The sequence below is a fragment of the Caloenas nicobarica genome, chromosome 4 (assembly GCF_036013445.1).
Source record: "Caloenas nicobarica isolate bCalNic1 chromosome 4, bCalNic1.hap1, whole genome shotgun sequence".
NCBI classification, from domain to species: Eukaryota; Metazoa; Chordata; class Aves; order Columbiformes; family Columbidae; genus Caloenas; species Caloenas nicobarica.
Window position 1 is genome coordinate 3,170,487 of NC_088248.1, and position 25,989 is coordinate 3,196,475.

The window sequence follows — 25,989 nt, forward strand, 5'->3', positions numbered from 1 at the left end:
GGGAATCTGTCAGGCTAATATGCATAGGCCATTGGACTAAACAATGTATTAGTGATCCAGTTAAATTCTCTAAAATTAATCACAATGTACCCCAAAGCCAAATTTTCATGAAAATTAGGCACCTAACAGTGCAGATAAACACCAAGGAGTATTTTCAGCAACACAGGAGAAGAGTCAGTGGATTGCCATCAGTGCGATCAATAGGTGTGAAGTGCCTAAAAGCCTCTGGAAATCAGTCTTTCCACGCGGGACTTAAAGCCACAGCAGGAGAGACTTATAAATGAAGTGGAGCACTTACTGCATCCTTCCTATTTGAGAAATACGGTCCCTCTACAGGTTATCTATTGAAGTTAGTCTCCAGTGTCTGGGTGCAGAACGTGTATAGGTTCATTTGGCTTTCGTTGTCTGTCCCCAGCTCCTTGTGAAAGTAAGAGAAGGTAGGTAGGAAGATTTTCAATTTACTGAGTTGGGGTACCTGTCTTCAGGTAACTGAAATAGTATTTCATTTTACTTATGACTTAAACCCTTCCCCCCTTCCGTGCATAGAGGAATATTAAACAGAAACAAGCAGATATTACATGGGATTAATCCTCAGCTTAGAGTGATTAGATATTTCTTTGATCTAAACAGAAAATGAACGCTGCGGGGTTTATACTAATATCACAAATGTGCTTGAAATTAACAGATTGGGAATATGCACTTGCTGTATTCCCCACGTTCTTCCCCTAAAAGCATCTGCTGCCAGACGCTGTCAGGTGTAAGATGCAGGAGCTGGTGGGGTCTCTGTTTTGACAGCTTTTGGCAGCTTTCATGTTCCTGAATGTACATGATGGAAATACGCAAACGGCACCAGGAAGCTGGAGGGTTTTTCTTAAATTGCCCCCCACCCTACCGTGCATGACCGAAATTTCGTGTTGAAATATGGAAACGGCCCTGGATGGGGAAGAATGTCTCTGGTTTTCAGTTTAAGAGTATTTCCTGCAGCAGAAAAATCAGTTTGTTTGTAAACAGGGTAATGTAGTGCGTGAGACGGGTTACTTGGTAAAACAGCAGTTCTTTACGCTCAGCTAGTAAAAATTATAAATTATACTCAAGTGATATGTAGTTAATAGAGGAAGTGTATTGCTACTGTTATCATTGTGCTTCATTCATCATTCACCGCACTTCATCATGGGTGACAGAAGAAAAGAAAATAGAGCAGAGAATCCAGCGGCAACCAAATGACCACGTTGATGAAAAGTATTAGCTGTATGTGGTTTTTTTAAAGTACCATTAGAAATACTGTATAGCATTAGTATAAGTTACTAACATCTTGCCTGAACAGGTTTATTAGGATGTGTTTTCGTCTCGTAATCACCCTTTGAAAAGCTGATGTTCAGCTGATTTTATCTTTTTTCCCCACAATCCTTAAAATAAATACATGTATCCATAGGATCTATTTAAAATGCAGGGCCCATTTCTCAGAGCGGTTTTCGCACACAAATCTTCTGGCAGTAGCTGAATGGGTCTCCCCAGGGAGCAGAAGAGTGCAATGAAAAGGCTGCTCATGTCCAGATGTGATGCATAAAACCAGAGGTGACTGGTGAAGGATTCATGCTGCGTTATCAACAGTAAGGAATTATTATTATTATTACTATTATTTATTTATTTATTTATTTATTTATTTATTTATTTTTCCAATAAAATATAAAAGTCTAACTGTCCAGAAGCCAGAGTATATGTTCAAGCTCTTTGAAACCTCAGGGCAGGATGTTATATCCACTGGCAGAGATCAGAATTTCAAAACGTGGTGCCGAGGTTTGTGGAAAGGCAAAGGAATTTCTTCATGTGCTCGTGTTAAAAGCAGCCTGGGGTGGGTAAAATGGACCAGGACAAGCTCCAATGCCAAAGGGGTCCAGGGCCAGTGACTTCAGGGCATTCTCGCCACCGTGTGGCAAATGTAGAATAAAGGGATTATTTTTTTCTTCAGGTGAACTTTTGTGTGATTATTGAGGAGCTACAGTTACCAGTAAGATGCTCAGAGGGAGAGAAATAGCCTATGAAAATACGATGCAGAATGCATGGGAAGATAAAAACTGAAATATTTTCTGTAGTGTATAAATGATTTCTTCCTGAAGACGGCAAAATTTCTTATCCTGAAGGAAATAACTGATATAATGTTTTGACTACACATGCTTTTAACATGCTTTAATGCTATAAAAAAATGTCACTTGAGATTCCTACTGCTTTGTTGTTGTGCAGTGCTAACAGTCGCCTATGCCCTCACGGACAAACAAATATGCACTGAACTGTAATAGTCCAGATAATGTTGATGCAGAATTAGCATCGATTAGCTTTGTTCAGCGTGCTGCACGCATGGCTCATGTTGTAATTTGGGGTGCATTTGGGCATAGCATCCGATAATTCTGAAGTCACTTCTGGCCAAGGGGACAATATGGTGATTGTCTCAGGGGTCACGTTATGTGCTGGTATGTGAGAGATGAGAAGATGGACTGAGCCCTCAAGCCAATTGAGTGTTAACAGCCTCTGGTGGTGGGCTTTTATTTGCTTGTTTTTCAAAACCGTGGTTGAACTTGGTTCTTTCAGGTTTTGTGTGCTCAGGCTAGATTCAGATGTGTTTAAATAGAACATAACATTTCTGTAGAGGAAAAATGTTGTGAGGACCTGGGCAATGCTACCTGCCTCGATTATACAAGTTACACCAGTACTGGAACAGAAACACCCTCAGAAAACTCTGGTATCGTGCTTTAACACTTTCTGGTCTTGGAAAGAGAATGAGTTGCCTCAAGGTTTGATTATAGTAAATCAGATTAAGGCAGGGAAAAAAAAGTGCTAGTTACTTGCCAGTGATTCTCCCCAAGAACAGGGGAGCGAGTAACACTGTATTAAATATAAAACACAGGAATTATTGTTACCCCTGGATACATAAGCACTTGACTTTGCATATGTTGTCGAGTATTTAACTGATTTATTCTCATATTGAGAACCTGATCAGGTTTGGGTGGTTTTCTTGTGGGTTTTTTGAGATTTTTCCATCCTCCAACCATGTGCCATTAGATTGCTCGCAACTATGAGAAGTTTAAGCACAGATACCAAGGACATGAAAAAGTGTCTTTTCAAAGCAGGGGCTGTGCTAAACATGAGATATAGGCCCCAAATTATTCTACATGTCAAATATGAAATGTGTGTGGGTTTTTGTCTGGTTTGTTGGTTTTTTTTTCTTTTTCCAACTAACTGTTGCTTACCGTTTTTCTTTAAAATTTCCAAGCATGACTGTATAGACTTCAGGTTTTTTTGTACAGTAAAATCAGTCTTCTACTTTGTGAATCCATGTGGTGGGTCAGCACAGGGCGGCTGCTGTGCTGTTAATTCACTCCCTCGTGAGCGCACATTAATCCCCCACATAAGCAAGCCCTTGCTTAAGCTCTTTTCAATGTAAATCATTTCCACAAGATGAGCTTGCATCACTGCCCCGGTTCTGGTCATAAGTAAAGCTTTAGATACTCTTACATCCACCTAATGCCAATCATGCCACCATTTCTGAATTCAGCCCGTTATTTTCTATGCCTACTCGTTGGAGGGGACCTGCCCTTGTCCTCCTGTTTTAGCCACAGTTTTTTTTGTCTTCTGCGTTGCAATCTTTATTAATCTCACCAGCTGGAAAGCAGAAACAGATGGCTCTAATTATTTGGAGGTTGTTTTACCAGCAAAAATCAAATTACAAAAACTTCCATAGAATAAGTTGTTAAGTTTTCCATCTTTCTTTTGGGAGAAAGAGGCCAAGCTTATTTTTGTATCTAATTCCTGGCTCCTTTGCCAGCTACTTGAGGGACAGCTGTTAATCATTTATCCTCTGTTAGGTGACAGCGTTTTGATGTTGTACTCGCATGGCAAGTAAGGGTAAGCCCATGTCGTGATTTATGTGAGTTGTCAGGTCCAGCATCTCACAGAGTCAAAACACAAGTGATTGTAGCGTTGATTTAGGAGGAGCCACACAAAGCGAGTCCAGGCAAGTACACCAGGAGCTGGTCCTGCTGCAGCTACTGGCACCGTCATGGGCTGCTTGGTTACGTTTGTATTTTTGAGTGAAACAATCAGGTTGTTCTGGACAGTGTCTTTAAAATCTCCATTTAGGAAATGGATGGGTCCCAGGAGCACAAATGGAGGGAGGCAAAGCCAGCCTAGGGGAAAACGGACAGGTGAACACGTCTCACGTGAGCCCATGAAAACTCACCACCCATTACACATTCAATATATCGGTTGAATGGAATGCAATGCCTGCCTTTATTATCCCTGTCTTAAATAACATCCTTAAAGAGAAGGAGCCAGGCTGTGACTTGTACGGAACAGGCTTTTCATTTTATATTACGTGGCTGTGAAGATCCCGAGTACCCGCAAACACCGTCTATAGAGATAGACGTGCTGAATCCAGCTGCACATCACCATGGCAGCGTGAAACAGCTGGAGCCGGGGCAGCACCTGGCAGCACGGCTTCTGACTTTGTAAGGTTTACAGCCGCATCCTCAGGGCTTCTATGTTCGCTCGTAATAAAAAGAAAATTAGTAGCCTGAAGTATAACTGCGCAGGGTATTCCGGCATTTAGTGGTGGCATGAGGTGGATACGAAATCCACGCACTGTTTAGTCTAAAAGGCAGGGTTCTTCCACTAGTATAAATTGATTTTTTGCTGATTCATACCAGCTGTCATTGACCATACATCATTTTGTTGGTAAAAAAGGCTAATATGGACATAACCTAGTAAGACATAACAGTGGCTATATCTAACGCAACCTGCTGTACTTGGCTGCTGTCCTGATTACTATGTCACTTGGAAAGATTTGTAATAGTTTTTGTGGCTTTTTTGTTTTGGTTTGGTTTTTTTGTTTGTTTGTTTGTTTGTTTTTGTTGTCATTTTTGTGGGGTTTTTTTGTTTTTTTTTTTTGGTGGGGGTGGAAACAGTCACAGTAACTTGGAATATTCTTCTGCAGTTTAATTGTATTATTACCTGGGAGAAACTGTAAGTACCAGAAAAAATGTAGAATGGTAACAGCTTCCGAGACTATCAACAATGGCAGCTTTTCATTAAAGCGCATCGCCAGGCTTCAGATTTTTTTTTTTTTTCATATTTCCAGTCCTTATCCTCATACATCTACCCTAGCAAGTATTTAGCTTGTTAATCAAAATTACCAAAAAGACCAGCTTCTCAAGGGTGATACTGTAGCAAAAGAGAAAAAGCTTAAATTTTGTTAATATCTTAAAGCCTTGATGATGTTATACTAATGGTTTGCCTCCGATCGGATGTTATTCTCTACTAAGAAAGTAGTATTTTTTTTCAACAGAGTAGATTTTAGATTCTCAGTCTTAAGAGTATCTAAATCTTTATACATAGAGTTTTTTCTTGCGAAATTATGCCAATTATTTAGTGAAACTGATTATGCAACTAAAATGAGGTATAAATTCTCTTTGATTAGCTTGTGTCTTTTCATTCAGATCTTGAAGTTGCTCTTACCACTATCAACATCGCGGCAAAAGCGTCTGCGGTATTTTACAGACTCCTCTGAAGGAAGATCCCTTCTCGAAAGCCTGTGTAATCTAAACACCCCTCACTTCAGCTTCTCACTGAGATTGCAGGCTCTGCCTAATCCCCAGCGTTTATTGCCTTCCAAATTCCACTCCGTAAGCACCAATAGTCTATATTTCATCCAGTATTGCCAGCAAGCTGTAATCCCAGTTTACAAATGCGTCACGTGAGACATCTTTCAGCTTTTGACACAACTTACCATTCGTAACTGAATAAATGAGGCAAAACCGTCCAAGTTGGCTTATCTTCAGCAGAGAGACAAGGCAAGACACCTTTGGGTGTGAAATTCACAGCCCATTTCTCAATCTTTCTGCAGAAATGAGTTCCCGTACGATGAAGTAAAGCATAATGCATATGACAGGCAAGTACTACTTTGCCTGAATTACAACATATATGTAATACTCCTTTATGTAATAACCCTCTATGTAGGAGTAAATCCTGAGCAGGCCTAATGGATAAACTGGAAAGGAAGAAAAAAAAGGATCGTTTTCCTTTCTCTCCAGTTGAGTCTCTCTGATATGCATTGCCAGAAACAAGGCAGGGTTTTGATTTAGTGCGCACGCACTGCTAAGAAGATGAGGTGTGAGTGAAGGAGAGGAGTTTATCGTGGTTAATTTGCGTGGTTATGGTTCCATGGTTAATTCGTGTGCCCGGGCAGCCCTGCTCTGAAAGCACACTGCCTCTCACACCTCCTTCAAGGGGTAAATGCTTCACAGGGCGAAGTTTTTTTTCTTGCTGCTGAACTGCTGGGAACGGCAGCGGCGTCTCCCTGGTGCAGCCAGCGCCAGCAGATGTTCCTTTTCATTTCTTTCTACTTTTACAGCGATGCTACCTTTGAAGTGTCACGCTGCTGGTAGCCACCGTGTTACGGGCAGAGTCTGTCAGACCACTGAGAAAGCTTGAAAGCAGCGCTCTGCTTTGAAGCCGCAGCTTGCGTACGGTTTGCAACACCATTTCAGCCCCAGGAGCTTTGCTGTCACTGATGCTGCTTCAAGACCCGCTGGTTTGCAGGCGCTGAGGACGTGCTGTGCATCTCACCGAGTGCTCCCTGTCACCAAACGCAACCCGCCCGGTGGGATCGGGTGATGCCCACAGCTGGAACTGTTGTCCGAGGAGGGAGCCGTAGTGTGTGCATTTCATAGGGGAGCGAGGAACAACAGGAGGCAGAAAGGAGAAGCAGCAGTATGGGAGGTCAGGAGCTAACAATAAAGAAAAGGCCGTTCTCGCCATTAGGTGGTGATAAATCTGAATCTTTAAAAAAATGTGGAGAGTTATTGGGGTTTTATTCATGTGTTGCAGAAAAAGGGCAATGAAAGAGTTGTCAAGACTATTTAATGTATTTGTACTTACACAGGCAATGCTATTTCACCTCTAGTTTCACACCTTTTCCATGGGGAATTCCCAGCTTTTGCAGCACTGGAAGTCAGTGGATAGAGAGTTTGGAAGACTTGGGAAGTTTGGGATTTAATGTTTGTAAGGGCGGGATTTGCTCTTGCCGCTCCTAATAAAACTGCATTACGATGGGCTATTCCTTGTGGAACTGAAGTTTGTGTTGTCAGCTAGCTCTGTGCCCCAAAGTTGCAGCACTTACCCGGAGTGAGTTTCGTGCTAGCACAGCTTTGGCTTTTTCACATCATCATTGTAACTTAATGCTTTTCCAGCTTGTTTCCCTCGTAGTTGGTTGGTTGGGTTTTGGTTTTTGTTTCATATAACCCTGTACTGTTAGAGAAAGTAATGAAGGCTACTTGAAGGAAACTTGATTACAGAGGACATGAAAAGAGCTGCAAGGTGTGTATTTGCTTTACATGAACTGTGGAAGCGAGTCCTGTGCCTGCCTTCAACAGGCTGAGCATGTGTCCCCACATGATAAGTGTCCTGAATGGGCTAAGTTGTCCTTTTCTTCTATTTTCCATTCAGGGTTTGAACATGGGCACCCAGCCACACGCTCTGACCAAGGCAGAGATACCTGAGCATGTTCTTTACACCGTAGGAACATGCGTGCTCGTTATCGGCTCCATTGGCATCATTGGAAACCTCCTAGTACTCTACGCGTTTTACAGGTATGAAAATTCCTTTTACCAGTAAGCTGACTGGCCTTCAGGTTCACGAGTGCCTGTGTGCAGATGTTCTGCATTTATTCCCTCTTGAATTAAATCTCTAAGCAGAGGCTGACAGCAACAAACGGGGGGAAGGCAACACCCCCCCCCACACACATACCTCCACATCATTGATAACCTCCGTGTAAACTCTTCATGTGCTAAGCAACCGAAGAAAATGAAAAAATAAATACCGTGTTCTGTAAACAATTCCATTTGAAAGCTTAAAGAAGAGTTCAATACTTTTAATGATAGGAACCACACTTCCTTGTTGCGGACTTCTTCACTCACCCCGTAGAATTTGCAGAAATACTTGACAAGTGCTGATGCTCTTCCCAGCTGCCCAGGTGTCCTGGAAGGACCAGGGAAGCGATGCGCTGCATGAAGTGAGCCCATGCCATCAGTGTATTCCCCGCTTCAGGCAGATCACAGGATTTCTGACAGTTTGTGTGTTCTCTTGGCTTCTGAGAGTGTAATAGATGCAGCCAGAGTATGCAAATATCTCATGAAAAAACATAAATAGCTGCCTTCTGTCCTACGCCATGGTGCTGGATTTCCATATCTTTCTTGCTTGCTGTCATCGTGGTGATGCAGATGGGGCTCGCGCTGCTAGAAACACCCATGGGGTTATGAACCAGGTGTTAGTTTCCTATTCTCAAATGTTAAAGAGGAATAAATTAGCTCGGTTGTTTTAAACAACTGGCTTTAAACGTGAGATAGAGGAGAAACTGAATTCCCTGCAACTGTAGTTGCCTTTGTGATTTTTGAAACGCAATGCAAGCTCTCCATTTTTCTTGAGATTTGTTTGTTTTCGTTGCTGTGATAAGAGCATTAGATTGTCAATGCGGGAATATCTCTGTAGGCAAAAAAGCACGCGTGAAGGTGAGAACTCTGCGCTCCTCCTCACCCAGTTGTTGCTGGCAGCTGTGAGACCCAAGATTTTGTTAGAATTGCAGAATCATTGAGATGACTTTCCCGATTTCTTCCTCAGTATTTCTTTACCAGCATGACGAAAGAAATCCGTGTCAGCTGCAAATACTGATCTTTTAAAGCACATCAGAGAGGCCTCAGTTGTCCAACTTTCTACACTGAAGAAGGAGAAAAGTAACAATTATTTCAAACTATTGAAAGTTACTGCATGCAAGTTCCAAGAAAAAAGCTATTTATAAAATCCTTCTCCCTCCTTGTGTCTCACAGAGTGTTTCAAGTCACTTCTTTTTCTATTTTATGTGCCTGACACTGTCCTGGATTCAAATTCTCGCTATCAAAGCTCTTTACTTCACCATGCAACCAGTACAGGCTACTAGTACTTGTTCTAGGGGCTACTAGTTCAGTGTTACACCTTCCCAGTATACTTGTCAAAAATGCCAGTTTTAAGGTTGATTTGGGTGAGCTGAACTCACAAAGTAATTTAACTTTCGTAGTGGGACATAATATCTGATCAGAGCACCGAGGGTATATTCGACCAGATAACCCCTAGTAAAAGTGAGAGGTTCTTTATCATGTTGCCAATATCTTCATTCCTCTTAGCGCCAAGGGTGATCTTGAATACCAGCTGAAAAGTTTCCTAGGGGGTTATAACTCCAGATATCCCTAAGAAGTGAGACTATGTGAGGTGGTGAGATGGGGGGGGGCGGAAAAATGGAAGTAATGTTTGGTTTTTTTGGATAAACTTTGCTTGCAGACCAGCTGCTGCTTGCACGCTCCCTGTTGTGGCATTTACTGGTGCCTGTTCGTCTGCAGCTGAGTGGTTTTGAGCTCTCTATGAGATGTACATGAACTGCAGTAATTGACTTAGGAGCGGCAATTGATTGACTGCGGGTAACCACTGGTTACAACCTGGGTAATGTTTGTTTATGCTAGGAAGTTACTAAGTTACTTGATTATTCTCTTTATCTATTTAAAACCGTGTATATTTCCTGTTTTCAAGCAACAAGAAGCTGAGGACACCCCAAAACTACTTTATAATGAATTTGGCCGTGAGTGACTTCTTGATGTCGGCTTCTCAGGCACCCATGTGCTTTGTGAACAGCTTGCACGGAGAGTGGATACTTGGAGATATAGGTACTTTTCAACGCCGATTCATACCTCACCAGTTCTACACTGTCTGCAGCCGATTTTGGCCATAACAGTCCTGGCTTGTGCCGTGGGTGAGACTTTTGGGTGAGAACCCAAGCTCTTGATGCTACCAGTCAGCACGATGGCACATTTTGTGTTATAGCTTTGATTCTTCCGTCTTACCTGTTTTGGAAAGAAAGGAGTCGACATCAACATGTAATCATGTTACATTTTAGCTGGTAAGGGCAGATGCTATGGCTGAAGATGGGTAGAAAAATTTTATTAAGTTGTAAGTACTTTTTTTCTGTATTAGTTTAAGAGGGAGTTAATATTATTATTTAAAAACGTATGTTGATATCCATTAGCATGTTTCTAGCAATCTCACATTTAATTAGGAAATTTAAATAATGATAATCAGCTGAGGACTCTGCAAATTTAAGCTCCTTTCTTTCCAACTGCTAGTAGAAAGAAAAGGTGATGTGTGCTCAAATTATAGCTGAAATGTGGGCAGGTTCCTCAGCAGGCTTGATGCTCTGCTTGGTGCTGCTCACCGAATCATTGGGCAAAAATTTACACCGAGTAGTGGCTGCATATTGGTGGACTGTGCCCAGAGGCAGTGTATTATTTATTAGCGCGGAAGGAGCTCTTCTTTAGTTTGAGGATGTTCTTAGTCTTGCTCATCCCCTTAGATAAAATCAGTGCAAACTATCATGCTGCCACAAATAAAGAAATTTAGTTGAGCTGAGTGGGATTTGGTCCTTAATTGCAGGTTATTTATAAAGCCTTGAGAAGAAGTCTGCTTTAAGGTTGAATCTGGTATTTCAGCTACCTCCCATTCCTGGTGGGCTGTTGTTTATAACCACATAGGGTGCCACAAGATCTCAAAAAATGAATGATCATTCAACACAGGTTTCTGAATCAAATTAGAGACAGCACAACTCTACCAATTTTCATCTGCTAGTGCAATGCTTGAATGCAAAGAGGGGAGGGAAAAGAAGCCTGTTTCATGTAAAACCTAAGCTTTTGTTTAAAGTACTGCTATTAAATATCAGAGCTGCAGCTATGCTTTACAGCTGGCTTTTCAGCCATCAAATTTAAACCACTTCTGCTTTTTTTTTTATAAAACCGCATAAACCAAGTCATTTTTCAAAACTTGCATCTGTCATTAGCAGGCAGATGTCTGCTGCAGCCTGTGAAGATCAATATATTGGGCAACAGTCCAGGAAAATGTAACTTTAATTAGATTGGATTTTCTTTGAGGCAGTTTTCCATTGATAAAAGGTTCCCAGTTGAGGCTGCAGCGGAGAGTAGAACCTGTTAAATATATGCATTTGTATTTTATTAATATTTATGTTTCTTCTAATAAAAACTTGAGAATTACTAAATTGTGAGGCCAAGAAAATTCTTCTAATGGGAGAGAAGTCCTGAGCTGGGAAGACTGGGCAGTTTATCTTGTCAGGCTCTGAGAGAAAACACGCGTCTGTTTTAAGAAAATCCCTGACTTTGACATTTTCTGCTTCAGGCTGCGACTTGTACGCTTTCTGTGGGGCGCTCTTTGGGATAACCTCAATGATGACTTTATTAGCTATTTCTGTGGACCGCTACCTTGTGATCACGATGCCCCTGCGATCCATCCAGTGGACCTCCAAGAAGCGCACGGTGCGGATCATCGCGGCCGTCTGGCTGTACTCGCTGGGATGGAGCGTGGCTCCGCTCTTCGGGTGGAGTATGTTGTCTGCTCTCTGTCTCTTCCTGTGTTCCCTATGTAGGCTGCTTTTGCCTTGCTTAGGCTATGAAAAAAATGAGTTTTTTGATAAGTTCTCAGGTTTGTTGTCATACTATATCTCTTTAACTATTGCAGCGCAGATAACGTCCTCCTCCTCCCTACCCCCAGGTTGTACTTAGAATCACAGAATCATTTCAGCTGGAAGAGACCCTCAGGATCATCGAGTCCAACCAGAACCCAACTCCAGCACTAAACCATGTCCCTAAGAACCTCGTCTAAACGCCTTTTAAACCCCTCCAGGGATGGTGACTCCACCACCGCCCTGGGCAGCCTGTTCTAGTGCTACACAACCCTTTCCGTGAAGAATTTTTCCCTAATAGCCAATCTAAACCTCCCCTGGCGCAACTTGTGGCTGTTTCCTCTTGTCCCATCACTTGGTACTTGAGAGGAGAGACCAACCCCCTCCGTGCTCCAGGCTCCTTTCAGGCAGGTCAGGGATCAGAAGGTCTCCCCTCAGCTCCTGTTCTCCAGCTGAACCCCCAGCTCCCTCAGCCGCTCCCATCACACTCGTGCTCCAGACCCCCCACCAGCTTCATCGCCTCCTCTGCACTCTCTCAGTGTCCTTCTTATGATGAGGTGCCCAAAACTGGACACAGTACTTGAGCAGAGCAAGTTGCAGATGGAGTATTAGGTGTATCGGAGAGCCTGGCAGTCAGGATCTCCTCTCCACGCGTGCGCTTGCATTCTCAGACCATACATGTAATATGGCTGGCATAGCTCTTGAAGACTATGTATACAGTGTGCGGTTTATTTTAAGTGCTCAGTTGCTGGATCAACAAATGCGCAAGCTTCGGGTGTATGTGTGAATAATGTATTCCATGTATTTCATAGGTTCCTATGTGCCCGAGGGCTTGATGATATCCTGTACATGGGACTACATAACCTACTCCCCTGCAAACAGAAGTTACACCATGATTTTATGTTGCTGCGTGTTTTTTATTCCTCTGATAATAATATTCCATTGCTATTTATTTATGTTCCTGGCCATAAGACGTACTGGCAGGTAAGCAATGTACCTGAAATAACTAAATCTCCCTTTTCTTGTATCAGAAGATTTTCTGCAGAAAAATCTGAATCAAACATTCATTTGAATCAAAATTGGAAATAAAGTGGCAGATCATTAACAGCTGTAACTGGAGAAATACTTTGGCCAATCTAAAAACTAGAATGGATGTATGTATTCTGGAGTAGGGACAGAAGTCCCTGGTAGTTCTAATCTTATCCTAGAGTGTGGTAACAAACGGTACATGACATAATTTGATAGTTCGGATTACTTGTATTTCAGATTTGCAACACAAGGAACACAGTCCTTGTGGGTTCCAGCAGTTTTCAGCCCCAAGGGATGATAAATAGTGTGTAGCAATGGAGGCATCATCTGCCTTTGAGCTGCTCTGTAAACTTAACAGTCCGTATATTTTTTGACAGTTTTATTTAAGGCAGGCATCCCAGAAAACCTTGTGGTTCACTCAGGCATCATGCACAATGTCCGGCTATGCTTGTTAGGAGACTTTTTTTTTTTTTTCCCCCCAGATTCTTGGTCTATATTTGAAATAACAAATCAGCAGGGTGTTAGATGTGCACAGTAACCTCGTTCTGTCAGTTACGTTTCTCCTAATGAGCAAATGACTTCTCTTTGGTCTGATCCAACACCAGCTGGAGCTGCGAGTCCTTCCCGTTGCTCGCAGTGTCACCAGCTCCCATGGCTTTTCTCTACATGCAGGCACTTGTTGAAGTTATTTGGCTTGACAAAGCTAAATTCTGGTTTTACAAGCACGTTTAGCCGTGTGCCCAAACCTAAGTTCTTACTGAGCTCTATTCTTGGTCTTGGTTCTTGCCGTGCATTGCGTGTGTGTGTTTCATACCAAGCAAAGAATGCATCCTTAAAAAGATGGTGTCCTGTACAGCTGTGAAGCACAGTGGCTACAAGATTTTTCTGTGCCTTTTGCTCACTAATAGAGTAAACTCACTTTACGGGTATGTTCCCAGTGCACTAGGAAGCAGTTTGTTCCCCTGCTGGCTGGTAATTACTGCCTTCAGCATGAAACGTATCTTCATTTAACAACACTAATATGTAACATTTTTTATTTCTATGCTAAACTACATAATGCTAAAACACATAAAATCATGTTTAATGAAATATGGGGTGTTTGTGTGATGTGAGGAGAGAATCTGATGGGACACTTTTTGGCAAAAATACTAATACTACCTGTTGTACTCGCCCTTGAAAATACTCTTCTCCTGTGAGTAAACCTGCAGGGAAGTGAAAATGTCCCTGTAAGTGTTTGGGGTCAGGTTCCTCAGGGTCTTCCAGCACTTGTTACCTTGGGAGCAGGAATTTCTGCAAGCTGTTCCTCCCTTGAAAAGGAAAAAACATGAGATTTGCCTTTGCTTGCTCCACCTCCCAGAGCAATGAGGGGCAGGGGACGCTCATTTCTTCACCCTCCCAACCCGAAAGCCTCCTCCTGTCGGGATGAGGACACGACAATCCTGTTCTGTAGTCCCAGGGGTTCTTCTGGCTCAGTCCCACAGGCAGATGAAGCTCAAGCAAAGCATCTGGGACCATTTACTACGTTAATTACCTTCTAGAGTTTTTAAATATCAGAGGACAAAAGAACAGTTAGAGCAGAAAAAGGTGAAAAGTGCTTCATTTTGCATATTGCTGAGAATGCATTAGAGATGTTGCACCTCACTTTTTCACCCTGCTGCTGATGTATCTGTATTTTTTTTCCCCTCGCAGAGATGTTCAAAAGCTGGGCTCCTGCAGCCGGAAATCCTACGTCTCTCAGTCCATGAAGAATGAATGGAAACTGGCAAAAATTGCTTTTGTGGTCATCATTGTGTTTGTCTTGTCCTGGTCTCCATATGCTTGTGTCACCTTGATCGCCTGGGCAGGGTAAGGGAAAATGGGATCCAAAGAGCACGGATTGTTCTGAAATAGAAACATAAGTACTATTGTCACCCAGAAGAAACAGATCTCCCTTTTGAAAGGCTTTTAAATGGTTGTTACATTAGAAGTATTATTACTTGTTTTATAATATCCTTGTGAGTAAAGCCAGGAAAGGGATTATTTGCCCGTATATTTTAAAACAATTAGAATTTTTTATCTGCGTTTTTGGTACATTTTCCTTTCCCCATGAAAATACCTTTGTATGAATTGGAGGAGTTACCTCTTTTCTCTCCTAATACCTGTTTTCTGAAGTAGCTTCTTCCATCCAGCACAGGTGTTGCTGCTGAAAAGTTTTTCAGTTTGATTCTATTTTCTTTTCCATCTCCGTTCCCTTTTCCCAGGTGGTCACAACGGGGTTGTTATGTTTGGTTGGTTTGGTTTTGCCTAGTGTAGAAACAGGGAAGGTGATTCTTTGTGTTCCTGGTCATTTTCCAATGGATAACTAATTACTTGCATGTCTTTCGTCATCTTCAAATGAATGAAACCAAGTGCACACTGTCAAATACGAGCCTTTCATCCGAGCACAGAATGCATTGGAATCAATTAATGTTCCAGGGGTATCTCTTATGAGGAGACCACAGCACAAAACCAGTCAAAGAGATTAATATGTTTTAATGATTTAAAATTAAGCCGTGGCATAGCTGTGTGTAATGTTTTTTGCTTTGTTTTAGTCGAGGCAACACCCTAACACCGTATTCCAAATCAGTGCCAGCAGTTATTGCCAAAGCTTCTGCAGTCTACAACCCCATCATATATGCAATAATTCACCCAAGATACAGGTACAGTAAACATATAGGTATGTGTGTAAATGTACATGCAAATGTGGTTTTTACAGTGAATGAACTGCCTCACCCCACGTGTAATGTGAACAAGTTGACGGTCTCTGGGAAAAGCTCCGTAAAAAGCAAACAGTGTTTTCATAGAAGTTCTGTGAGAGTTGTAGGAAGCCAGTAATCCGGACAGACCTGCCTGCATATGAGAAATATTTCCAAATACACTGAAAATATCAGTTTTTTATTAGCAGGCTTGCTAACTTTGGTCAAAAAGTATTTGCCTTCAAAAAATAAAGCAGACATTTCTGGAACGACTTCATGGAAAGAAGGCTCAGTTTTTGTATTTGTTTCGTTTAGTTGTTTCAGGTAAAAGCTTTTCCACTTTTTACCTTTTTCAAAAATATTATCTTTGACTTTAAAAAAATAATTTTTACACTACACTAATGTGGTTCACTGGGCAGAATGTGATGTTGCTCACTTCTCTGAAACATACCCCTTTTTTTTGCAGACATGAAATATTTCTAAACCTGTGCCTTCATAAGCACATTATTCTACATTTGCGTTCTACTTATTATTACAGATAAAAATCACTGTATACTTTAAAACAGAAATCTGTGCCAACCCTACACAATTTCACTAACAAATACTCAGATACAATTCAGTCTCAATAGGCTGCATGGTTAGTCAACTTTCCTTTAATTTCCTTCTCAATCCCCTCACAGCTGATGAATGAGTTTCTGAGCTGAAAGGTGTCAATTCTGCTTTTTATCCAGGCTCTCTGACTGCAGTAGGGTATGGGATAGAGAGTATAAAGATGATTTGTTCCCAGAGTAGGTTATTACAAAGGTAACTACGCATCGTAAAAAAGGATTTCCACACCGTCTCTGCAATGGGAAATCTACAAGGTCAGGTGAATAGAATGATAATTTAATACACCATAAAAGACACTCCTCCAAAGAATCAGAAACCTTTCCCTTCACAGAAGAAGGTGTAACAGAAGTGCTATTCAGAATATCTCTAGATTTTTCTGCAATTCTTTCGAAATGTATCTGCCACAAAAAGGGATGGGTTGCTTTGGTTGAAAAATGTGATAAAAGGTATTAATGCCACTAGGTGGCAGGGTTAGTCATTGGTACGAGGTTTGTCTTGCCCACGAAGAGGAAAAACTGCTGGGTTGCATAACCTGAAATTTAGGATTTCGGAGCTGGAAAGAAAATTCATTGTTTTGAATGTCTGATGCATGAAGGTGTGGCTGTCAGAGCAGTTAAAGCTTCTCAGAAGGCTGGTGGAAATATACCCAGAAATGATAAAAACGTATATTTTGTTTGAAAATACCTGCTATTGTAACTAATACCATGTTGCATCCTCCAAAAATCTGAGTTCGTCTTATTTTTTTAAGGTTGTAGAGGATTTTGGTTTATAAGAGAATGGCTACTCTCCGGTGGCTTGCAGAAGTTCAATGAGAAGTTTTGCATGGCTGGCTGACACATTATGAACCAAATATTTTTTTTCATGACCCAAAGGTGTTGTGTTCAGTGTTCCCTTACATTATTTTGGTGAGGTGAGGTGAGTGTTTTCAAAGCAGACACTATACAGTGAACTGCTTCAATACTTTTCCAGGTAAGCCTGAGTTAAGAAAAAGGCTGGAGTCCACGACAGGATTTCAGAGACTCTCTTAAAACGTGGGGGTGGTTTTCCTGAATCCTAATTTGTATTTCTAGACATATCAACAAGAGAAGTGTTTGTGCAGTTGTTTTGAAGACATTTTATAGACTTGGGATTCATCCAAAGAGGAGAAGAAGTAACGTTGGGTCCCTCGCGATGAATCAGGCACGCAGGTTTAAAACTGAAAAAGCAGCTGGACTATGCCAAGTCGGCTGGTGAAAATATGTTGACAGGACGCATTTTACTTGACGAATGAATAATGAATGCATATGTAAAGATCGGGCTTTCTGGATAACTTCCAGATCTTCTAATAATTCACGTAATATCTTCAAAGTTCACCCGATGATGAATGAATGTTCCACTCTGTCCAGGTCCAAGACTTTGTACAGAGATGACCTTCATGCCGGCTGAACTGAAAGTTTTCCGGGCTAACTTTGTGATGAAAACAGAAGCAATCGTGCTCTTGAAGATATTTTCAATTCTTGCTACTTATCCGTGCAGCTCTTCCATGCACGTGTTGGTTTGAGGCCCAGAAGCCACCTGCTATTTTCCCTTCAGCCTGTTGAGTAATTTCCACGAGAAACGCCGTGCTGGTTCCGTGGAGCCTTTAAGGCCTCCTCAGTCCAAACGGGAGCTGTGCCGAGGTTATGGAAAGAGGTGGTACTTTCACCACATTATTTTCAAAGCCATGTTGTCAATATGTGCTGCTTTTTTTTTTTTCCTTCTGTTTTCCTTCAGAAAAACCATCCATAATGCTGTTCCCTGCTTAAGGTTCCTTATACGAATATCGAAGAATGACCTCCTGAGAGGCTCCATAAGTGAATCCTCGTTCAGGACGTCTCTTTCCAGCCATCACTCTCTTGCTGGCAGGACCAAGAGCACTTGTGTTTCATCCATTTCCACTGGAGAAGCTGTAAGTCTTGTCTCGTTTCCATGACGGAAAGTGAGTGTAATGTTTCTCTAACTCCCAAGATAAGTGACTCTATAAATACATATTCAAAATTAGAGAATGGAAAAGAGAAGGAGGTAGCTCAATTATTTTGGGTCACATGAGGTCATTTCTGCAAAGCCTCCCTGGGAGTTCATGCGTGATGATTTCTAATCGGAAAAAGCATCCAGGCCAGCATATCTGCACGGTTCAGGTGCTTACTGGAACCACGGATGTTCAGGTTAAGTCTTTAATGTGAATTAAAAAGAGCCGTTGTCAGGCGCTGAAGTTTCTCCTGGAGAATGGAAATCATTCTGTTCAGATAACAGCACAAGGGAGGCGACTGAACTCTTTCATGGCAGACAGCCAGTAAAACAAATATACCTGAGCAAAAAATGCACTGTTCACTGGGAAACCGAGAAATCCCCGTCAATGCTAGCACTGTGCCCCAGGTGCTGTCAAGAAATTCAGGCCTTCTGGCTGTAAAATTAAGAGACAGATCGGAAAAAAACAACAACAACAACAACAACAAAAAAAACCCCAAAAAACAAAAACAAGAAAACAACACACCACAAAAAACAAAACCAAAAAACCCCCCAAAACAACAAAAAACCCACTTTAAGTGCCTGAGTCCTAATGAAACAAAATCCATCCCATTGCAAAATACAGGTTACTTTGCAGTCCGTGCTGCTGCCCGTGTTGCACATCAAGCTCTACTTCAGGTAGACTTCCAGTTAAAATGACTAATTGTGCGTTACTGGGCAGGCTCAGCTGTCCAGCCTGTGAAGCTGTGAACCGTTTGGGGACAAGGATCCTCTTCCACTTTGTGACTGCGTGTCACGTATCCCAGCAGCGTTCCGAGCTATCACTAAACAGCCCGCAGGTTATTGTATTACAGACAAGTAATAACGATGATCATTAAAGATCATCGAATCACTTAAGTGGGGCACAATTTGTTGTTTAAAATCAGCAGGTGATTAAATACCGTGCAACGGACAAGCTGCTTTTCAGGAGAGACCTAGCCTAGAAGTGAAAAGCTTTTTCTTTAGTGTTTCATAAAATATATCTACCATGAAATTTCTTTTAAGCTAAAACAATAAATAGAGGAGGGAAAGGCCTCTCTTAGCCTGGGTAAAGCCTTTTTTAGTGTACTGTTGTTCAGATTTGAGCCCAAGCGAGTTAGAAGTGTGTGGTGGGACTCTTGTGGAGTGTGACACTACTGTACACGCCACACGGCATAAGGATCCCTAAATTTGCTTGCCGAGGCTCTCATAGTCTTCAGGGCATGGAGAACACTTTCATGTTTATCTGGTTGCTGCTGTATTAGGGCAAAAGACCGTAACAAGATAGAAAAAAAAAAAAAACACCTATGAAATCTAGAGATATGAAATTTAACATTTGTCTTGGCTCTTGAATAAATAAATAAATAAATATTTCTGTTGCAATGTAAATGAAAATGAGAACCTATTCTGCCAATTCGATTCCTTTCACAGACCACCGATTACACAATGATGCACGAGAGTATCAACTGTGATGATTTCATGAACTCTAAAATATCCAGACCACCCTTGCAGTATGAGGTTAGTATATGTAACACGCCAGTATCCTATCATGAAAAAAAGAGTGCATTTTTGGGGTTGCTTAACAGCTTGAGCAAACAGAGCACCCACACATCTTTGTATCCCCTGTGAGATCATGGGGGCTACTTTTCTGTTTACTCTTGTGGTTGTACATCACACACGTAGCGACACAGAAATGCCTTGACATAGTTTAAAACAGGAAGGCTCTTCATTTACTTATTTCCAGCTTTTTTTTTCCCCTTTTACCTTTCAGTTTTTGTTGACTTAAAGTTTATTCCTAAATTCTCTCCCCACTAATCCTCTGCTTGATAGCAAATTAGGTAATTTCTGCTGGATCGCTCGTCCTGATCCAAGCAGCTTTCTGTTCGTCACTGTCGGTCACTACCTGGTTGTGGTTCATTGGGGTTTGCGGCTTACTGGGTGTGTTTGGTTGGGGTTGCTGCTTAAAGACAGCAGCACCGTGCTGTGCCGAGTTGACATGGCCAAAGGTAATTGCTCTTGAGGCAACTGGCAGCTCAGTGCAGCTGTACAGATTTCAGTTGAAACAGCAGCTGCTGAAATAAAAGCCAAGCTCAACGACTCTCACATGACAGCAGCACCAAGTGAAATTTTGGAATGCTCCAATAACGTATTGACGGGCAGGAATGGCACCAGCAACGCTGTAAAAGACGCAGCTGTTGCCACCAACACGTTCCTCTGTTATGTACATGTTAGTGTAGGGAGCCAACATATTTATGAGGCACGTAAAGTTGTATTTACAGTATGATTCTACAAGGGAGGAGAAATAAACAGGTGACACTACATAGATGTATGAGCAAGGCGACACAGTGGAATTATGCACTAGCTTCCGACTTGTGGAGAGCCCATCTATCCGTATCTAAAAGCTGGTATGGAAAATAGTGAAATGATCTCATCTTTGATACTCAATCAAAAAGTCATCACAAAGTTAGGTTTGATGGATGGCCTCTGCCCAAGCTTCTAAATGGAACGGCATGGTGGCAATGTCACGATTGTTCTCCATTACTGGCATGCTCTTGGAAAATTATTGCAGAGCCCACTCAATGCCTCCCATCCACTGGTGACGGTTCAGAGAAGCAGCGAGTTCACGGTGCTTGAGAAGCCCTGGGTGTCCTGGGCATCCAGCTGGGATGTCTACAAATGTGTTTTTGGACCTGTGCACGTCCGGGGTTTTGTACCAGCTGATGGACATGCAGAATGGCATAAGCCATATTAAACAGATTGGTTGTACTTGCTCCCATTTTTAGATTTCAGGTGCTATGTAGCTATAAGTATTGCACAAGCAATGAGATTTTAAAAGGGTCAAAAGCATCCTGGTGAAGAGAGATTAAATACTTTTTCATTATTTCAAAGATATTTTTTTTTTGGTTTAGAAAAATAGATAGGAGTAAGTGACAAGATTAAAAATCAAGCCTCTCCCCAGGGGAGTTTTGAGGGTGAGACCTGTGTTGGAAAAGCTTTAGTTTTCTGTAATTGTGCTTGTTTTCTGGTAGAGTTTGAGAAATTTTGGAATTTAGTAAAGTGTGTAACTGTGCGAAATCCTCCATAATTTGTGATTAGACCTGGAGCGATGTAGAGCTTGACCCTGTAGAGCCAGCTCATAAGAAGCTGCAGCCCCGCCGGAGTCATTCTTTCTCAGCAAGTGTGAGACAGGAGAAGAGGGACCTGCTCCCAGAGACCTGCAGCTGCGATGCAGCAACCACAGAAAAGGTAAGGAAAAAAGTTTCTGCCGGGGACTCTCCATTTTACTGTTAATCCTGCTACAGTATGTCACCTCTGGAATAATAATTCAGCCTTTATACCGATCTCTTTTATCTGCAGGCTTTTTTTAATACTGATTCCAATGTCCTCTTCAGCCTTGCTGTTATTTCTTTCTTTGTGACTTATGTCAGTAATGCCTTATTAACTTTTTTTCCACTGATATGTTGCCTGTTTTTGCAAAACCAGCATCAGTTCATAGCTCTAAAGCTGCATTAAAACACAGTCAGTAGCATCGAATGTAAGAAGTTGACTTCTGTGCCCCTTTGCGTGTTTATCTACCCCAACTCCAGTTTCTCCCATCCTGATCCTCATGTCTATGTTCTGGTAGTCTCACGTTATTACAAAGTCAGGGCTGCAATATAGAGTTTGACATGATAGAAGCCACCTTTTTTTCCTCTTTTCAGCGTACATTAAAATGTTTTATTTTTGTTGAGGAGGAAGACAAGAAAGAAACTCCCATTTCTCCCTAAGGGTGGGAGAGTCTGGCAGCTGCCACCCTTCCCTCACTGAAAAAGGAGATGGTGAGTACTCAGTGCATCCATCACGCTCATTGCCCAAACCGCTGAGGTTTGGTATCATGAGCTTGAGGAGCACCCTGTACCCCGAGGAATCGCTGAGGATGGGACCAGCTGGTCACTCGCAAGTCAGCTTCTGCCAGAACCATATCACCCGTTTCAAAACAAATATTTGTATGGGTGGTACAATATCGAGCATATATCAGTGCTGCATTTTCAAGAAAAGAAAGGACTTGCAAGGCCCTCCTTGTGGCTGGACTGGGTAGCACTCACTTTTTGATGGAGGCACCTTTTCATGAGGTTTATTTTAGTGTGAGTAACCAAAACCCCACACCTTGGGCAGCCAAAGCATCTGGTTCTGTCTCTTGTGCTCTATTCCAGCTCTGAGGCTGATTGTCTAGAGCCAACATATTTTAAAGCAGAAGCTGTTCTGGAAATTTCCAGCCATCCAGTGACCCAGTTCTTACATGTATCTGCTCTGTCTTCTTTCGTGTGTCTCCTTAAGGTGAAGTCCTCAGAAATGCTGGTCTTTTCCTGTAACTGTTGTGAATGGTATTGATGGAAAAACAATGGTTTCAAATGAGGTTGCAGGCAACGTGGGCTCAGATCTACCTTCACCTCTGCTGCTCTCCATCAGTAGTCCAGTGTGTCCAAGGTTGTAGAAAGTGGCAAAGACAAGAGATTTTCTCTAGGTCCTGGATAATTACCGTCTTTTGGTCTCACAAGAAAGCAAAAGGAAAAGAAAGCTGAGGTGGTTGCACAAAAGTATTCAGTAATACAAGAAATATTTCTGTATTCTGCAATTTACTACCTGCGTAGCCCACAAAAAGGTTCAGACACTGCGCTTTGTCTTTGAAAGACATCTCTCGGATTATTTTGATAAATAACCTTTAAAGAGAGAACCTTCCTGATGAGTCTTCCAGTGGTGTTCACGGAGATGTGTGGAGTTTATTTACACTGAATGTTCAAAGCCTCATTTGCTTTTCTCAATATTTTCAGCAAAGATTCCTATGTGGCATGAAGCTCTTGTGTGTGTTAGCTAAATGCATGAATATTCTATCAGAATAAATATTTCTTTGTCAAGCTCAATTAGAGTGTATCATTATAAGGCCACCCATTTGTCCTTAAAAAAACCCCCAATCAACCCTAAAGAAACCCTACTGCATTTTTAGATATTTATTTTTTTGTTGTCGTTTTGGTTTGGTTGTTTTGGTGTTTTGTTGTTGTTTTTTTGTTTTGTTTTCATTCTATTGTTATTGTTGGTTTGGAAGAAGAGACTTTTCTTCTCTGTCAGGTTGATTTAAGTCAATTTTCTTCTTTTAGCACATTGTTCTTCCCTCCACTTGGGTAGGTACTGTGGCTGCAGAAATTGTTATTGATAGGGACTGGTAAAAGATTCCTGCTTGTGGAGTAGAATTACATTATGCTCTAGTATATACCAGTATCTAATTTTAAACCTAGGCTGACAGATGGGGAGGAGAGAGAGAATAACAATTCTGGGGTGAAAAAGAAAAAACCAAAACAACTCCCCCCAAACCCTTCCCTTTTTGATGTAAGAAACCATTTAGTTTGTCAGTATAAAGGCAGTATCACAGGCTATGGACTAGGTAGAGACTAAGGAGGCCAAGATTACAGCTCCTACTGGGCTGTGCTCATGCTAGAAACTGATCTGACATTATTAAAAAAGATGTTTCAGCACCAGACCCCCTATAAGTCTGTGAGAGTTACATGCCCGAACGCTTCAAGAAGACTTAAGTTGAATTAATGAGGTTTATGACTGGAATAGGAATATCTGCGAGGAAAAATTTTACAAAACTATTATGGGAAGCCCAAACTATGGAGAGACTCAGTGTAGCGAATTAATACACTTTACAATCACATCAAGATAAGTAAACAGAACTATAACTCTGAAAGATGCTTTATAAAAATTTGAGTAAAGCTTAGTCGAACTCTGAATGCCATTAGGCTTCACGGGAATACACATAGCAATGAAGTGAAAACTGCACTTTAGTTTAAATGTTGATTTTTCCCCAGCAAGGAGGGACTTCTAACATGTCTCTATATCTGGCACAGTGATTTTATAACTTTAGCTGTCATTTTCTAAATCAAGCCAAAATTGATCACTCGTGCCTTCCTTTGCCAGTGTATTTAAATATTAACTAGCACTTTCAAGGCTTACTTAGTTTAGTCTGGTTTTGCACACTGTCCATGAAGAGTTCTGGAAATGTCACAGGGCAGTTGCCATCAGCACCAAGTTAGAAATTAGAATTCTCTCAAGATAGGCCGATGGGAAATGGTTAGCAAAGCAAAATCACACTCACTGGTCTTCCCTTCTTCACTAGTTCAACGTATGGATGCCCTCAGGCTGTACCAGGAGCCATTTGGTGACACCATGACAGAGATTGTCACAAGGATCATGAAACTTTAGGCAAACAATGAATACAGTGTGCTTGAGTCTCACCTGAGATTTTTCCCATGAGAGAGAAGTACAATTAACCAGTACCTTGATGCGTTAAAAATGGAGAAATATTTTTTTAAACACAAAATAATAAATCAGATACAGGAATGGGCTTTTTTTTTTTTTTTCTTAATCTCTGCTGATATTTGAGCGTGTCGTCTTTTGCTTCATTTAACATCCTGCTTTCCAAGCTGGAGATGTTAACACATCACAATTTCACCTCTTTCTAGTCAATGATTCAAGCGTTTTAGAATAAGTGACTGATGACTCAAATAGAGACTAGTGGTAATGAATTTCAAATACTGGTTCCCATAGTCATATGCTGTACGACAACGCTAAAGATCTTGTCTCTGCTCTAGGTCTCGTTCTCCTCCAGCTATCTGGAGAAGGTGCTTGGGCGGGCGGTCCTACACAGTTCCCCTGCAACACTCGTGACCAGCTCCCTAAAAGCAGCTTCTCTACCTGTTGGTTTGAACAGCAGCAGCATCAGCAGAGGAGGCGACGCAGACACTTCAGAGACGGCAAGTCAAGAAAGTCAAGTTGACGGAGTCCTGGGCTCTATCATTAGCAATACAGTCCCTCGCATCATCATCATTCCTACCTCAGAGACCAACCTATTTCGAGAGGAACTAGAAGAGGAAGAGACAGAATTATTCCACTTCCATGACAAAAAGGGCAATCTGCTGGACTTGGAAGGGCTTAGCTCATCTGTGGAGTTTCTTGAAGCTGTTGAGAAATTTCTGTCATGAGTTTGCCAAAAGAAAACTTTCCGGTAATTATTTTCTTGGCGTTTTCTCCACTTAATTATACCGAATAACCGAAGTCTTGTAGGTTAGGTCATCAGACTTTTCGTATGTTTATATGGTAGTCGCTAGGCAGCCTTCAGATCTGTCTTTGTCTGAACCAGCTCAGGCGTAGAACCAGGCTTTAATTCAGATTGCGCTGCAGGAAACCAGCAGCGGAAGATCTGGCAGCGTGACCAAGTGGCGTTGGTCAAGTTGGCCGCCTGCCTTGAGGGGCCCTGATTTGTAGCCACAGGTGGAGGTGCCAGCAGAAGAAAATGTGACCAAGCAAGAGCAGGGGCAACTGCTGAATGTTTCTCCTACCTGTACATGAAACAGCATTCCTGATATGGCAGCTCTCTTCTGGACGGTGATGGGAAGTGCCACCAGACCACAGCTTCCAGCAGCAATGCAGATGCCTAGACAATCCGGACTATCTTTTAATCACATTATTTTCAGCATTGGTGGTGTTTTGTTTTTTAAAAAATAGGCAGCTTGCAAAACATAAGTAAACCAACTGATGGTGTAACTGGGAGGTGACTGCTTGCTTTTAAAGTTTAGCGCTAGAATTCTGGATTTTGCCTCAGCTTTAGCACACCCACGTGAATGTCAAAATGCAAGGTGCTATATGCTAAAACATACACTACTACCTGTAGAAGCATTTAGAGCCCCTTCAGAGTTCTAGTATTGATTAAACATGTGTGGATCCTAATGAGTCTGTGATTAAAAGGGTGAATGTTCACAGCTGGCTTGGCAAGTCAGTGATAAAGCCTTGGCTGCTGTATATCACTTGTCTCTTCTGAGGAGATTCTTCTCCTCTACTTCTATAAAATGGCCCAGCAGACGTCTTCTCCTACAGGTCACTTACCAGAGGCAGGTAAAACATCATCTTAGGGAGAAAACTTCACGGTACTGTGGCATTTGGTACAGGGTCTGCAGTCACATCGTTATCTGTGGTTACCAATTGTGCTTATTTTATCTCTGCACATAATAGTGCAAATATTTGGTCCAGTGAGTCTAGTTGTACTCAGGCATCCAACAA

General features: G+C 41.8%; 1 protein-coding gene across 1 annotated transcript; it reads left to right on the forward strand.

The window, feature by feature from the left end:
* Nucleotides 1-7,503: 7,503 nt before the first annotated feature.
* Nucleotides 7,504-24,914, forward strand: LOC135988431 (melanopsin-like). Its single transcript, XM_065634402.1, has 9 exons — nt 7,504-7,640; nt 9,607-9,740; nt 11,257-11,460; nt 12,352-12,523; nt 14,258-14,413; nt 15,139-15,246; nt 17,644-17,818; nt 20,992-21,141; nt 24,525-24,914. Exons 1-9 carry the CDS (start codon nt 7,507-7,509, stop codon nt 24,912-24,914), a joined length of 1,623 nt encoding a protein of 540 aa, XP_065490474.1. The 5' UTR covers nt 7,504-7,506.
* The last annotated feature ends 1,075 nt before the right edge of the window (nt 24,915-25,989 follow it).